The 15,556-nt window shown below is 47.1% G+C and overlaps 1 protein-coding gene across 2 annotated transcripts in view; it reads right to left on the bottom strand.

The window, feature by feature from the left end:
- Positions 1–604: 604 nt before the first annotated feature.
- Positions 605–15,556, bottom strand: part of grk4 (G protein-coupled receptor kinase 4) — a 29,123-nt gene continuing 14,171 nt past the window's right edge. Inside the window, exons 3-16 of one of the 2 annotated variants that reach the window (XM_029850502.1) lie at positions 14,619–14,731; positions 13,711–13,788; positions 13,099–13,199; positions 10,469–10,561; positions 9,447–9,510; positions 9,013–9,153; positions 6,814–7,004; positions 6,411–6,448; positions 6,039–6,128; positions 5,744–5,952; positions 4,826–4,963; positions 4,059–4,196; positions 3,737–3,915; positions 605–3,378 (exon numbers count right to left, since the gene is read on the bottom strand). In XM_029850502.1, the coding sequence (XP_029706362.1) occupies positions 3,739–3,915; positions 4,059–4,196; positions 4,826–4,963; positions 5,744–5,952; positions 6,039–6,128; positions 6,411–6,448; positions 6,814–7,004; positions 9,013–9,153; positions 9,447–9,510; positions 10,469–10,561; positions 13,099–13,199; positions 13,711–13,788; positions 14,619–14,731 (1,571 nt within the window). In that variant the 3' untranslated portion in view covers positions 605–3,378; positions 3,737–3,738. The remainder of the gene's footprint in view (positions 3,379–3,736; positions 3,916–4,058; positions 4,197–4,825; positions 4,964–5,743; positions 5,953–6,038; positions 6,129–6,410; positions 6,449–6,813; positions 7,005–9,012; positions 9,154–9,446; positions 9,511–10,468; positions 10,562–13,098; positions 13,200–13,710; positions 13,789–14,618; positions 14,732–15,556) is intronic. The other variant, XM_011612989.2, reaches the window with a different exon arrangement.

The raw sequence follows: 15,556 nt of genomic DNA, 5'->3' as shown, positions 1-15,556 counted from the left end.
ATTGCACTTACACTAAAACGTGTTCCCGTCGTGCCTTTAATTAAAATATTATGTAGTAGAATGATGTAGGTAGAGCTTAATCGAGCCCCCCACCCCACCCCACCCTCAAATTATTTAAAGTTTTATTTGTGCTTATCCATCAAATCAACTCAATGGTAAAAATTAGGCCAAAACAAATCTCCTAAATATTGAGGATTCCAAGGATTCCCAACTTCAGCATTGTGGCAGATGAGAGCTGCCAAAGGTGTGAATCAGGCCAATAATGATGGCACAGAAGAGAGATTTTGTGGCCGTTTCTGCGACGCTGGAAGGGCCCTGATCTGGTGGATTCTAAAATGCCAGGGCCATGTTGGCAGCATCCTTCCGGAGCTCATGTGGGAGTTGTGGGAACTTCTGCCATTCCCTGTCAGAATCTGGAGACCAGGTGGAAATCTGTCACATTCCCCGGGTGCTTCCTCATTGGTTGAGAGGGCAGTCGCCATGAGGCTGTGCACGTTAAAGTCAACACCCGCATAAACGTTGGTTTGACAGCTCAACGCTAATTATTATCACAGCCCATTTTCAAATTGCGGCCCCAAGCAAAATAAAAAGTCTTCACACGTGCTTTTATACAAATGGCAGTGTATTATTTCATAATTACAAATGTCAGATATGGTACAACAACCAGTGATACAACTTGTACAAGATTTAACAATGACGCAGTGGTTGAACGAAATGACTGTACAGATACGAAAAAAAAACAAAAAACAAAGTTAAATCAAGAAGTTCCAGGCCCCGTTTGAATACCAATAATGCATCTAGCGTCCCCCCGCGCCCGAAAGCATGGCGAGACTGCCTCGCGCGTCTGGACGAAGGGCTGACATCCATTTCTGGGTGGCCTCCATACGCAGCCCGGTTCCTAGAAGCAGACTGGTATTCGCCATGGTGGAGGAAGGCCGGAGGGAAGGAATCGTGTATTCAAACAGGGCCGCTTCAGCTGGTCATCTTGTCATTGATAAAGTTGTTCTCAGATACCAGTGAGATATGTTGGCACTAAGTCATCGTTTACATATACAAGGAACCTGAAGTATTACAAACCAATACATGCGTGATAATAAAACATATGTATTCTTTAAAACAGGCATTACAATGCACTTAGTGCGGACATTCAAAACTGTTGATCTGTTCCTTTATGTCAAGGAATTTTTCTCAGAATGGACGGAATGATAGAGGTTCAAAAGAGGGTGGAGGTGTGAGAACTTAAGTCGTAACTGGCACGTACAGTAAAGGCCGTCAGTCTCTCTTCACTTCGGGTTTCAGTGTGGAAAAACAAGCTGGATTTGTTACGGTTGCTTTTTGGCAAAAAAGGTTGAAGACACTTCCTAGAGTCATTGTCAAAGCACACCATATAGGCAATGAAACTAAATACTATTTCTTTACGGCTATATGGATGGTCAAATAATGACAGAGGCATAGGTGGTAAAAACAGTTTCGCTTCCCTGTGAACGTGAGTGTGTTGGAGCTTAGATACACGTTAGAAATATATCATTTACAAGGTTTTTGAGGCTAGATAGCTAAAAGGCTAAAATCTACATAGGCAAAATCAGCTTTAAAATGAGCCTGAGCGACAAAAGAAAGGGAAAAAAAACAAAGAAAATAATAAACAACGTAAAAAAAAAAAAAAAAAAAAGCACTCAGCCACGAGCCAGCAAGGTCAAAATGCACACATTCAATTCCTGATTTCTGATGGAATGTGCAGCAGGATCCACTTTCAGGCCAAGGCAACCCTTCGACAGTCAAGTTAATGAAAAGAGAGATTAATATGCGTACCATTAAAAAAAAAATGTGAGCAAGTCTTGAATTAAAACAAAGAAAGTGACATTCCGAGTCCTTAAAACGAACAACTGTCCTTCAGCACGTGTGATTGAACAAAAGCTGGGTTTGATTACAATGTGCACACAAAGCCAACACGTCTCCATCGGGTATTCACAGCATTAAAACAGGTGGTGGACGAGAGAACCATGTCTGTCCCAACAACGCCAACACAGCCCCATTCAACCCCAAAGGGGGTCGAACCTGGGAGGAAACGCCAACGATCCAACAAAAACGCACACAACTCCTTCCTTTCCGTCTCTGGACGAGCACGAGCGACCGTCTCGGGTCATTCTCCTCCTAAAAATGCACGTTTGGGTTTAATAAGCGCGTGTTTAACAGGAAAACCTAGAGCGGCGGTCCACTGGCAGGACACGCGGCCGTCCAGCACCAGGCGGCCCAAGATCAACAGGCACAGAGGCAGACTGGAGGATCCAGGGTGGACGCTAGCCATTGGACGTCCCCGTCCCCGTCCTCATCATCATCCTCATCATCATCATCATCATCAGCGGTGGTTGAAATGTTTCTCTAATCAACCCTCAAGGCGTTAAGATGTTGAACTAGACTCTGCGCACATGAAACAATGAACAGGCCGAAGAATATGCAGGGAAACGCTGGTTATCAGGGGGAGGGAAACGTAACAGACTAACGGACTAACGGACTAAGGACACACTGCCGGACCCCCCCCCGGGGTGAAGGTGGTGAGCCATTCGCAGCTTATTAGACATTTCTGCAGAGTGCCAGATGAGGACAATTCCACTTTCTGAGGATTTCTTTTTCGACTGTGTGAGAAAAATCTCTGCTAGAATCCGGCCCATGCAGGTTGCTAAACAGCCCGGAGCGACGGGACTGAGGGGTTAGTGTGTACATTTAATTAAAAAAAATAGAAATAAAAACCCAAAAAGGAAATCAAAGGGGGCGGGTGCAGAGCGAGACAATGCACGGACAGGCTCGGCCACGTGGCGCGAACACAAACACGGAAAAGTGGGACTGGAGCTATTTTTCCACCATATATTATTTGGATCTGTGCCCGAGCCTCAGGGGTCACCTGCCACATGGGCACAAAGGAAAATCTACAGCTCATTGAATAAAACCAATAAAAAGGCCTTATGCTACATCGAGAAAAAAAAAAAAAGACTTATGATACTGTGCTTTTTAAAAACTCACCTCATTATATATTATCCATACTCATTCCAAAAAAAAAAATAAAGAAAATAAAATAATGTAATGTATGCATTCAAGTGGTACTTTTATGGCTTTTTGTACAATACAACCTTTAGTGAAAATATACATCTAGACATAAATTCAAGTACAAATGTACAAAATGTTTTAAACTCATACTTTTTTTCTTTAATTATAATACACTTTTAATACAGCTCATAAATACAGGTCAACATTCACTGAGTTCCTAAAATTTGCGCTCGGTTCGGAGTTTGTGGTGAAGCTGAGGGAGTTGGGCGGAGGAGTGGTTTAAAGTCGCGAGGGCTCTTCGATCTCGTCGTCGCTGTAACCGCTCTTAAAGCACACCTGGGGAGGAGCGAGAGGGAGGTCAAACCACCGACGCCGCTCCGGCACCTCGCAACGTGGCGCCACGTGGCGCCAAGAGGAGGTTAAAGAAGCAACGGAAGCGAGGGTGCAGGGTGGGCGCCGGTACAGATCAGAGCGGCGAGCACAGACAGACACATTCCCTCAAACGTGGTTAAGAACGAAGAGGTAGACTCGCTGAGGAAATGCTAGCAGAGGGGGAAATGAGACGGGACTGACAGACAGGCCTCATGCAAATCAAGCCGTGACCAATAACCGAGGGCTCCGTCACGTTTGTTGGCGTTCGTGCTGCGTTTGGATGAGGCCTTTGGGGGGAGAAAAGAAGGAAAAGTGCAGGTACCTTTAGCCCCCACCCCCTCGGACCGTTGGCGGAGCACTAGCACTTGCCTCTCTTCTGAACAAGCGGTAGAAGAAGCCCCTCTTTGGTGGAGGGTTGGGCCGGTTCACGTCCAGGTCTGAGCACAGCTTCCCGTCCGTCTCGTAGATGTTGATTTCTTTGAAGCACTCCATCTCGATCATCTGCAAAGGCGTCAGACGAGTTATTCGTCCTGATCTACGACGATTTACATCACATTCGCATCAATTAATTACTTTACAAGAGTTATTCCTGACACAGCTGTCCGGAGTTTGACTGATGACGTCATAAGAGTCGGGTGCAGTACCTCGTTCTGCCACGGGATGGAGACACTCCCTGTGACAAACTTGTGGTAAAAGTCATCATCGGTGGGGTCGAGGTTCACGCCTTTGACAGTGGAGAACTGCTCGATGTCCAAGACATCTTTGCAGTAGACAGCTCGAGGCTGCCAGGGAGACACGCAGGAAGAGAAAAAGAAAAGGGAAGAACGGTGGAGAAGCATGAGGCAACGGCAAAAGAAGCCCAATGTGGATGAAACAGATTTCAAATCTGCCTTGATATATGGATACGCGATGCTTTCTCTAGTAAGACTTCATGTGCCTGAGATCCCATCCACTTTGCTTTTCTCAGTCTGGTCCAAATGTCCAGATGATTTAAAATAGAGTCCCAGATAACACAATCTACTTTTAACTGCTGATTTAACCTCTAAGGTCAAGCACTCGCCTTTACTGGGGCTATTTATGGCTCTGAAAATGCAACACTTCTCTTTGAAAAAACAAAACATTAAGTGCAGGCAAGACTGACGGACGACGGTGGGGTCTATTCCACTGAAACACACACCGTCACTTCTGTCTGAACAGCAAAGGTGAAAAATAGTCAATTTGAACCTTTTTTAACGCAGCTGTACGCGTTATATTAGCGATAACTGCCATAAAGAACATCCTTATAGACAGATTTTGCCCCCTAGGATTAAAAGCGTAGCTGGAAAGTGCTTGTTTACTTGTAACAAAGGCATTTCCTGTGTCCTGCTCAGTGACGTTTTCAGTCCTGTTCATACACTCTGCCTGTTCTTACATCTGGGCAGAAGGGTGGGTCCAGCATGTTGGCCTCCAGCCTCTTAAAGTTGATGTTTCTGAAAATGGGGTGTTCCTTGACCTCTGTGGCCCCTCGACCCTGGCAGCCCAGTCGCTCTTTGGGGTCCTTGGCAAGGAGCTGGCACACAGGAGAAGACGGGAGAACGTGCACGATTAGCGACAGCTCAAGATTTTTAGTGTCGTCGCTCCAAGAAATCCAAGATAATATTTATACTGCACCCTCAGAAGTACACATAATCTGGTATGTAGGTTTAGAGCTGCACACTTTCAACAATTTACACACAAAACCGTTCCTAGCTTCTCGGGCTCCTTTTCTTTCCATTTCTTGCAGCAGATTTGCTGCCCCGGCCCAACTCCTCCTCTCTCAGGGGAGTCTTTGAAACTGCTGAACCTCGCAAGGGTCAGAATGTTCCACCGCGTCACACAAATAAACGTTCCGCCCCATGCCGCTCCGACGCACAGCAGCCCGGTCACTTCCTCTCGGGGTGTGGAAGCGCAGGATGGGGAGTCAAACGCCGATGGGAACGCGGCGAGCCCGGCTCTCATTTCAGATCCGCTCATCTAAATCCTGTGTTTGTATTTTAAGATCAGCTGCAGTTACGGCGCAGTCGCAGCGATCCCTCAGTAATCTGTTCACATAATCAGCCCTGCGGTTACTTTGCATAATTTTGGGATTTATCCTCTGCATGTGGAAGAATCTCCATGGATTCTGTCATCAGTGTAACAATAATGTAACAGTAAACAGGCAGGCCCAGTGAACAACAACACACAGCCCATGATGTCAAGTTGTTTGTCCTCTGGTGGTCAGAGGCATTAAAAAATAGTTCCGTCTCCCTACGAACAGGGAATCAAACACACGGTTTCCTCCTCATTCCCAGTCTGGCATCACTCCTCTCACCTGTCGGCAGATGTCTTTGGCCTCCTCTGAAAACTTGTCGGAGTACTCCTCCAGGTCCTCACGCACTCGCCGGTCCACCTCCTCCCTCTTGACGCGCTCCTTGCGCTTGCGGAAGGGCGACTGGCCCTGTATCATCTCGAAGATCAGGCAGCCCAACCCCCACCAGTCCGGGCTGAAGGTGTAGCTCTCGTTCTGGATCACCTCAGGAGCTAAGCGGAGGAGAGGGAGAGTAACGTGAATCGGACCCAGAACAAATCCGATTGTGTTGCCTTCAAAGTGACAGAGGAGTAATCACCCATGTATCCAACAGTGCCCACTCGCCCTCGTATCGTCTCTCCTTCGGGGATTTGAACAGCAAGACCCAGATCTGAAATCCGAATGTGTCCTAAACAAGAACGAGAGATGAGACGTATTTCAGTGCGGTGGACAAATTCAAAGATATTTAACTGGAAAAACAATCGGGTCAAAGGTCAAAGCCACAGTGTCACAGGAGTGATGGAGAGGAGTTTCCAAATAGTGTTCCGGGGAATAAAATGGGGTGAGAGTGATGCGAAACATGGACTTTAAACACTCTTAGCCAACTGTTGACATGTTAATCGAATTCCCTACACACAAATTCCCCGACACGTGCAATGGCTCCCAACAATACTAAAACGTTGGAACGTACCGCGATCGTCCAGAAGGATATTTTCAGGCTTCAAATCCCTGCAGGACAGAAAACAAAAACAAGACACGTTAGAGGGTCGTTCCGGGGCGACGCCTGAAACGTCTAAACATTGAAGCCAAAACTTTCAGCCCCTCGCTCGATATGTGTGGCACATGCAGGGCAGGAGCGCCATAAAACGGGGCGCGTGAACAACAAATAGTAGCTACAAAACCGTCGGCTATTTGGCGCTCGCGTTCCCTCAAAGCCACAAAGACGCCAGCTGTTTTCGCTGCGGATGACGTGTCTGTAAACAAGGCTTCATGGGAAATATCTGTGGCCTTCCGTTCAATCGAGAGCTGCGAAACAGATTCCAGACATTTGTGTTTGGGGCGTGCGCGCGCCCTGGGGCCGCGTCCCAGCTAACCTGTAGACTATCCTCTCGCGGTGCAGGTCTTCAAGGCCACAGCAGATCTCGGCAGCGTAGAAGATGGCCCTCTGCTCGTCGAAGCCCGAGTTGCCCATGTTGTAGATGTGAAACTTTAAATCGCCGCCGTTCATTATGGTCAACACCAGGCACAGCGCGTCCTTGGTCTCATAGGCGTACGCGAGGCTCACCTGGAAAAGGGAGGAGAATTCTGTTAGGGGGCAGGAAAAGAGCTGCGGAGTCAGTCAGGGAGGGAGGACAAAGGAAAGGCGCCGTAGGACGGGTGATGGGAGGAATCTGGCCGCTAGCTTTAATCCGCTGCAACTGCAACTCCGAGCACCTTTTGCTCATTGCCTGGATTTTTAACATTTTTAACATTTGTTTGTTTGTTTTTCCAATATGGCCATCCATCTCTTTCACCCCTTCGCTCCCAGCATCTCCCCTCGACTGTCCTACGCTGTGGGTCACTGACATGCAGGGTGAAATGTGTGTTTGCTGTTGTGTACAAGCAGGATGTTGCTGCCATCAGGAGCAATCCCATCTGCTTCCAAATACGCGGGACGCAACGGACCGCGAGATGGGACAGGAAAAAAAACCCTCAAAGACGCCTACTGCTCAACACACACTCGCACATAAAGCACAAGAATATAATAAACACCTGAGTCGTCCTGAGGGATCCCGTCAACAATAAAACCTACAAATCTGCTGAACACGCAACTGAATCAGTTTGAACTGTTTACTGTGAGCGCCTGTTGTCATCCATCAAAGTTAAGGTGGGAAATAGATGAACCAAGCACCCATTTGTAAAACAGTTTCACAACATTTGCAATAACAGCTGCCAATGGGCCTCGAATTACACACACACACCCCCACACATGGAATATGTTGATAGTTATGGAAGGTACAGTAAGCTGCAGCGTGTATTGACTAATAGAATGATCCGCTGATCAAAAACGGCAAAGAAGAATAGCAAAACAGAAATGAAGGGTTTGAGAGTGCACTTGACTCTTCTCCTTGCTACCGCTATTTGGTCAGTGTTGCTAGGCAACAAAGCTGCTCTCATAGGTAGAGAGGCACATGAAGAGTCATCAGTTCTGCCTGCAGCAAAGAGAATGAACACACACAATCATGTGCCAACCCCAGGTGACAAAAGCTGCAAGTCTGAGGTTTTAAGCCAGCGTGCGCGAGCGTGTGTGCACGCATACCCATACACGTTTCCGTGCTTTCCAGCAATATCTTTTAGCATGCTCAAATCTATCATTTGTGCATATTCCTATACTGTCGAACGTAAATTGTCATGCGGTGCTTTTGGTACAGCATGGAGGAAAAAAAGCAAAAACAGGCGACAGTTTTTAAAGAAAAAACAACCTCTGCATCACAGAAGCAACATCCTAATAAGTCCATCACAGATGCATGTTTGTTGATGTATAATGGGTTTTTTTTTGTTGCTTTCAGGAGGGGGAAGCAGCAGCTGATCTGAACAGGACCAGGTGGCCCTAAGGACCACATAAACACATGCATCAAGAGGATCGGGCTGTTTTTGTCCCAATTTTCCCACTTCCTGACAAACTCCCAATTATCTAATGTCTTCTCGGATTGTCTCAGCAGAATATTCTGTGGTCTGAGGTGTGGCAAGAGTGGATTTGTCCCCATAATTGGCTCTGAAAACAGTCGGGGCCTAACACGCGTAAATATTAGCTCTGTTCAATATTTACAACCAAGATCTTCTTGTTTGTGGGGAAAGCCGAGGACTCCTAAGCCACGGCTCTGGGAGTTGCGAGGTGGAAGGGAATGTAGCCAATCAAGAAGTGAGCTGACTGAGGAACGAGGAAGACAGAGGTAATAAAAAAAATAAGAGGAAATAAAAAAAATAAGCATGTTGGAGGACGAGATTCCGGATCTACAGTGTGATTGTTTTTATCTTCATGTGTGGGGTCTCTTAAGATGTAGAAAATCCTCATGCATGTACCGGTACCCCGCATTAGATATTCCCTCTCTTCCCTGTATCAGATCTCTACATTTTCTGTTTCCCTACATCTAGTAGTAGTTTCTATTAACCATCGTGGAGCCTCTTAATCTTCTGAATTACTACTAGTAGAGTATAAACAAGAGAGCGCTCTCATGCAAACAGACAGAAAACATGCACAGCCGTGGCAAAAAAAGGTCAGATTTTTTTTAAAATAAATGGAGCGTACTTACAACAAAACTACTGTTAACTTTTTCTAAAATGCGTTTTTCGTTCAGCGCCATTGCTTCGCCCTTCCTTTTCTTCACTCGTTTTTTTTCCAGCTTTTTACAGGCGTACATCTTCCCGGTGGCGCGCACTTGGCAGGCACAAACCTGGAAAACAAGCAACGAGGCAACGTGACGACATGAACAAACTCACTTTGATGCGCGACTAATGGAAGCTGTAATGTGTCAGGCCGCAGATTTCTCCACTCAGCATGACCTTAGCCAGGATATAAACAGCGCTGCATTAACTAACTGCTAAAAGCTGCTTGGAGCCGCCTAAATAATTGACATCTCATTTCCAAACGTGCTGCATCGAGAAAACAACTACAGCCGCTTACATTGTGAATACCCCCGCAGTACAGCGTCAGCTGTTCCTACTTCGTAAGCACTGTGCCACTCACCTCGCCAAATCCACCTTTCCCGAGTACTCTGTAGTGTCTGAAGGTATTTTTGGTTACTGGTTGCCTAAAGGGAAGGAAAAGAAGACAACAAAAACTAAATGAGATTGTGTTGTGTTGCAGACGGAGTATTGAACTAAATATATTATTAATCAAACCTGATGGCTGCTGCTTTGGTTACCCGTCCATTATGCAAATCATCATTAATTATTTCTCACACGCAAACACTGATTGGCAGGACAATCTTTGTGTTTATTTGCCCCTCCTCCTCCTACTATAGCCCTGCTTTGTGCGAGGGCTTTTTTTGGTTTCTGGTTATCCTCACGCCAGGTTGATGATCTGCATGCTTTGTTTTCAAGAATGATGAGTAACGATAATTGCAGCTGTAAACCAGAATGGGAATAGCTGGACACTAATTAACTCCATTTGCTGACTCTTAACACGGTGCAACACGGGGCAATAAGCCAACCGTTGCTCCCAACCATCCAGCAGGTGGGAACAAGCATGTTTTAGATGTTCCTGCTCCACCAGTACAGGATAAAGCCAGTCAGTAACCTACAGCTGGCTGAGGAGCCCTTTTGACTTGCAAAGTCCTCAAACTTTTGAATGACCACTGTACTTTAAGCAGAGGTTTATTAGATAAGGAAATAAAGGCAGTTTGCTGCAACATTTGCATGACATGACAGTATAACTGCACCTCATGAGCACCCAAAGGTGAAGAAAGTGAGAGCCGTGCATGAATGTTAATTGTAAGTTATGTAAGGTTTGAAAGACACAAATCTCTGACCCTTACATGACTTAAGAAGAACTGCAAACATGTGTTTAACAACACCTATTCCACCAGTTGATGAAGCTCGATAAGAGCGAAAAGGCCCAGAAAGTGTGGACCCACAACGTCGTACCCTATTATTTTGCTTGGAAAATGAATACAAGAAGTGGCAGTTTATTATTATTAGGAATAAGAAACTAAATGGATGATCCAGGCAGCAGTTGTTGGTAAAGGCTCATCTGCAGTGTCTACCCACCTCTCCAACCATTTCCACTGCAGGAAGCGAGAGAAGTACATGGACTCCTGGAAGGAGGAAAATGGAACCCCACTCAAATAATCACGAACTATTCTGCAAAGACAGAGAGAAGGGCGATGACGAGATCACTATGGAAAGGCAGACATGCAGAGACAACGTGAGGGAAGTCTTCCTGGTAAAACAAAGCGGCTCGTCATAGTTCTGGTGGGGGTTTTTTAACGTGAAGAGAAATTTCTAATTGTTCAGACTACCATCGTGTGTTTTTGAGTATGTGAGTTTATGGATATTTAAGCTTTTAGCTGGACGCCGTTACATCAGAGTAAAAAAAAGGCAAAATGTGTCCAGAATTTGTGGAAAACAGGAGGTTTGCAATCTCACCTCAGCTCGTGAACGTAGGTGCGACTCTTTAATTTATGAGATCATTCATAAGATATACAGAGGGGTAAAAGGGACATTTGTTGATGGAGGAGAGAAGTGCAGGAGGCGGCTGTGACGGTGGCGTCCTGACCTGTCACTCCACTGAGAATTGGAAGAACATGACTGTTTGACATGACCCTGCCAGCCTCACACACTGCTGTCTTTTTTCCACAGCTTTGGCTACAAGGTCTGTTTGACTTGAACAAATATCATCATTAACACCAGCCTTCTGAACACACGTCTGTGTTCTCCGTCTCAAAATCAGCGAGGAGAGTTCCACCCTGCTGATTATATACGTACTTATATATGACGCATATTGCAGAGGGCTATATAGACACATCACATCCTTCCACTGTGGCCTAAATGCCAGGGAGATGCTCATTTGGGGATATTTTCCCTGACCGAGTCTGAGAATTACTTCATCACCGAGGAGGATGAGGAAAGCTACCTGTGGTTTCCACCAGCACTGGGGTGGCTGTTCTTGGAACGGGCCTTGAGACCAGAGAGTTTCCACAAGTGGAGCACCCTCTGCTCTGTAAAAGAAAACTAACATTATGTCATCACGGGGTGCAGGAATGTGGTGCGTTGGATGAACACGCATCCCTTCTTTCCAACAGAGGAGTCCGACGGGGGTTTAGGGAAAGTTACAAGCGTAACTTTTATTACGCTGCGAGTGTGCGGACGCTAGCCCGGCTGTGAGTCCAGTAAAGCAGGGGCCTCGTCCTGTCTGGGTCGGAGTTATGCGTCAGCCAGACACCACTGGGAGTTGAAATAAACATGGCTACAATATGGCTTTTGTTATGTGTGGGGAAGCGGTGGAGCGGAAGAGAGGGGAAGAATACGTGCGCGGCCCATTGTCAGGCCCACTGATCTCCCAAACACCCTCGTATCCGCACAAGTCGCAATTTCATGACGTAACCACATGTTCCACTGCAGCAGGAGAAAATCCATGAGTGAGCTCATGTGTGCTCGCTGCTTGTGGGTTCGCGGCCCAGCCAAAAGTCGCGTTTCCACGTGCAGCACCACGCTTTCCTACAGGCTTTCCCCTCAGATGACAGGAAAAACAAGGTGTGAGCTCCACATCTGGGAATAACAGAACAAGGGAAAATAGAATTTCCCAAATGGAATATAAACAATAATGATAGTGGAAGGAGTGATAAAAAGGAATTCCATTCAAGAACTACCGCTGCTCCTGCTGTCAGAACAGCCCGCTCGTCTTCCCTTTTGACTGCTCGCGTCTTAAAAGGCAGCGAAAGGATGAAGGAAAGGGTGGGAATACATCTGGTCTAACAACTGGGATTCTAGCTTCTCCTGAGTTCCTCCTAGTAGATTCCCAGATCTCCTTGAGGAGAAGCTAAAGTGAATTCTAATGTGGTTACAGCATTTCCTAAACAAATTTGTGTGCTGGTGTGGTCAAAATGTCCAACTCCGTCCGACGTGAACTGACAAAAACGTGTCTCTTGTACGAAAACAGACAAAAAAATAAAAATAAAAAAATATGCTCACTCGCTCTCCTCCAAAAGGAGCAAAAACTCATTTTTAGTTTTTTTGGGTTTTTTTGACTTTCGAACCAAAACAACAGATACAATATAATGCCAGGTACGTTCATAAAAACAAACATGCTGAAATTGTTGGTATGAGATGTAAACGTGATGCTAATTCTTCCTTAATTGGAGTTCATAAAGCATGATTCCGCCGACGTCCTAATGAGACGTGCGTTTGGGGTAATAATCCCCCGTCTGTTTGGCTGCTCCTGGAGCAGGAAGCAGAAACACCTGCAGGTCTGTGCATGTATGTGTGTGTGTGTGTGTGTGTGTGTGTGTGCGCGTGGGGAACACTGAGGTGACTGTTGTTTGAATGCCAGCCGCCCGGATGCTCTCTTTGCCCACTTCTCTTTTCATTTGCCTCCACTGTGCTTCTGTTTGCACGTCTGTGTGTGCCGGCGTATAATAGTGCAGTCAGAGGCGGCAGCTGCCTCAGCATCACCGGTAACGGGCCGCGCTGCTCCGGCCTGAACCCGGGTTTTATTTGGAGGGGGGCGTCGTCTGTTGGCTCGTCAGTGTAAAAGGACACAAAAAAACCAAGTTCCTCATCCGGATCTGCTCCACAATAAAACACTCTCTTCAACACAGAGACCAAAATGAAAGATCGTCCCTCCCAAAATGAGGAAATGGCGCCGAAAAACCTCAGGTGTGCAGCGTGTGGATACGTACTTGGTGCAGTCATCAAAGAGCTCCTTGCAGGGACTCTGTTCCAGCCTCTCCCGACACCCGGCGACCACTTCCAGGGGTATGTCAGGCAGATGGGCCGCCGACTTCAGGGAGAAGACAGAAACGTATCAGTTGCCTGAAGCTTTAGGACATCGAGGCGCTGCTGGTGATCGGGCTGCGTTGTTGACCGGCTCATCTCCAGCCGCGAGCAGTTGTTTGTATGTAGGGATGTGCCACACGCTCAATCTATTTCCTACTGCTCCTTTGACCTTCTTCCTATGGGACCTCACTTCCTGTCAGCTGACCAGAAAACTGCCTTTTCTATCGAACGGAACCCTTTCCCAGAGCAATTGTGTTGCTGCGTCCCAATGAGATGACGTGATAACACTTTGGCCATCTGCTCCGCTGCTCTTTACAAGCCGAGGCACCAAAAACCAGCCTCAGTGGAGCTGGACTTCATATTTACTTCAGGTAAAATATTAAAGAGTCTTCTCTGAGGAGAAGAACTGGACCAGCTATTTCTTTTAATTCAGTGTCAAACAGAATAAAGAGAGGACATCGCGGTTGTATCACCCTGTAGTCGAGTTTGACAGGATTAGTAAGACAGAAGCTTACCCCATTATTGAAGTATGTGTCTAAAAGATTCAGTCCACAGTCCCTCCTCTCTTCGTCAGGAGCGAGCTGGTACATCGCCTGTCGGGAAGAAACCCAAGAGTGAGGAGCCGCAGCGGCATAGGAAGCTGTTCAGCCATCTTTAATAACGCAGCGCCGAGCCGGGTCAGAGAGAGACAGGCGCCAGATGGCAGAGAGGAAGGATGGGACGGAGTAAAAAGAAGAAGAGGTTGGAGGGGTTAATCACAAAAAGAGGGTGGCGGGAAAAAAAGGAAGAAAGCTGATGAATGGCGAGATGTGTTGAGGGGCGAAGCGTCTCATTTCCACCCAGGCAGCAAACTGCCACCCGTGGTCGTCTTCACGCCTGGCGTGTACATCTGTCACCTACCGGGGGTGCAGCTTTCATCCCGATCGCACCCGCGCAGATTGTGTTTTTGGTCAAATATGGCCGTGGGCAGGGAAAAGGTCGGCGATTTGTCGATTTTGTTTGAAAACAAGAACCTCGAAGCACCGAAGCTGTCGGGTGACATTTCCAATAAGACCGGCGGCGGAATGAACTTCACACATCTCTCCACGTCTGATATATTTGTCAGCCAATGCGATTAGGTTTAATTACGTGTACCTGCATGTGCACGTCTGCCCCGCCGCTGGTTCTAATTAAATGTGCCGTTCCACATTTTCCTTTCTCGCATACCTCCGGGGGAACCGAACACATGCTTGGGCCTGTGTTAGCCTGCTTGCACTGGGGACCTGCGACTGACGGGGGCTTGATCTCATGGAGAACTGCATAGAGGAAGGGGAGGGGTCCGCTCTGACAGCCCGTCTAAGACGCTAATCACCCCCCCCCCCCCCCCCCCCATGACCCCATGCTCCTGATGGCCAAGGGTTGGGGTTAGAAGAACGCATCTTACCACAGCATCCATAAACTCGATGCAGCGCTTCAGCTCCGGCCGGGTGTCGCAGTACTGACGGAACAGCAGCCGGCCGATGGGCTGCTTTTCACACAGACTGGTGTAGTCTCTCTCTGAGGAGGGAGAAAGAGCGCAGAAATGTCATTGTTTCGTGTGCAAAATAATACTTGGGGTTTCTAACTTTGCAACCATCGGCAGCCGTTGCGCAAATGGAAAGTAGAGAGGAGCAGCCGGTCCTTTTCTGAGGCACGTAGCCTGTGATTAGCTCACGCTAAATGCATAGCAGCTCCGATCTGACTTTAACTTTTAATTCCGTGATTCCTTTTATACATTTTCCACATATTCTTTTTCAATGATGTGAATCACACAACCCACCTAATAATATGGACGTTGAATGGATATGGTACAATATTGTACAACAGTGTTATTAATTTCTATCAGCGTAAAAAGAGCTTAAGAGGAAGAAACAGTGCGATTATGATATCCGTCTTCTGGGAAGATGCTGTGTGTGACTACTGTGCAGCTGGCTGCAGCCCATTAGGACTAATGACATCCATTTGAGTCATATTTCCTTTGGTAGCAAATGAGGAAGAAGATGCAGAACATTTTCCATAATGGGCTGACAGAACGAACACACACGAGATAAACGCACAAACAAAAATAGACGCACGTGACACGGGAGGGGGGGGGGGGGGGGGGGGCAGAGTGAAGCATGGGCCAGGCCATGATGCGTGCTGATGGCTCCAGGATGACATCCCACCGTAGATCAAAGCCTTAACGGCAGCCATGAGCTGCGGCGTTTATTGCACAGCAGCGTTCCCATCGAGGCTCAGCAGCCATCACGGCTGCATTCGAACCCCAGCCATGAGGTTAGCTCGTCTCATTACAGAACTTTCCGCATCTATCCAGTTCTGACAGCCCATAAATGGTGGCCACCG

The sequence above is a fragment of the Takifugu rubripes genome, chromosome 17 (genome assembly GCF_901000725.2).
Source record: "Takifugu rubripes chromosome 17, fTakRub1.2, whole genome shotgun sequence".
Taxonomy (NCBI): domain Eukaryota; kingdom Metazoa; phylum Chordata; class Actinopteri; order Tetraodontiformes; family Tetraodontidae; genus Takifugu; species Takifugu rubripes.
The sequence above is the reverse complement of the archived record's forward strand: the minus strand, read 5'-3'. Positions and strand labels throughout refer to the sequence as shown.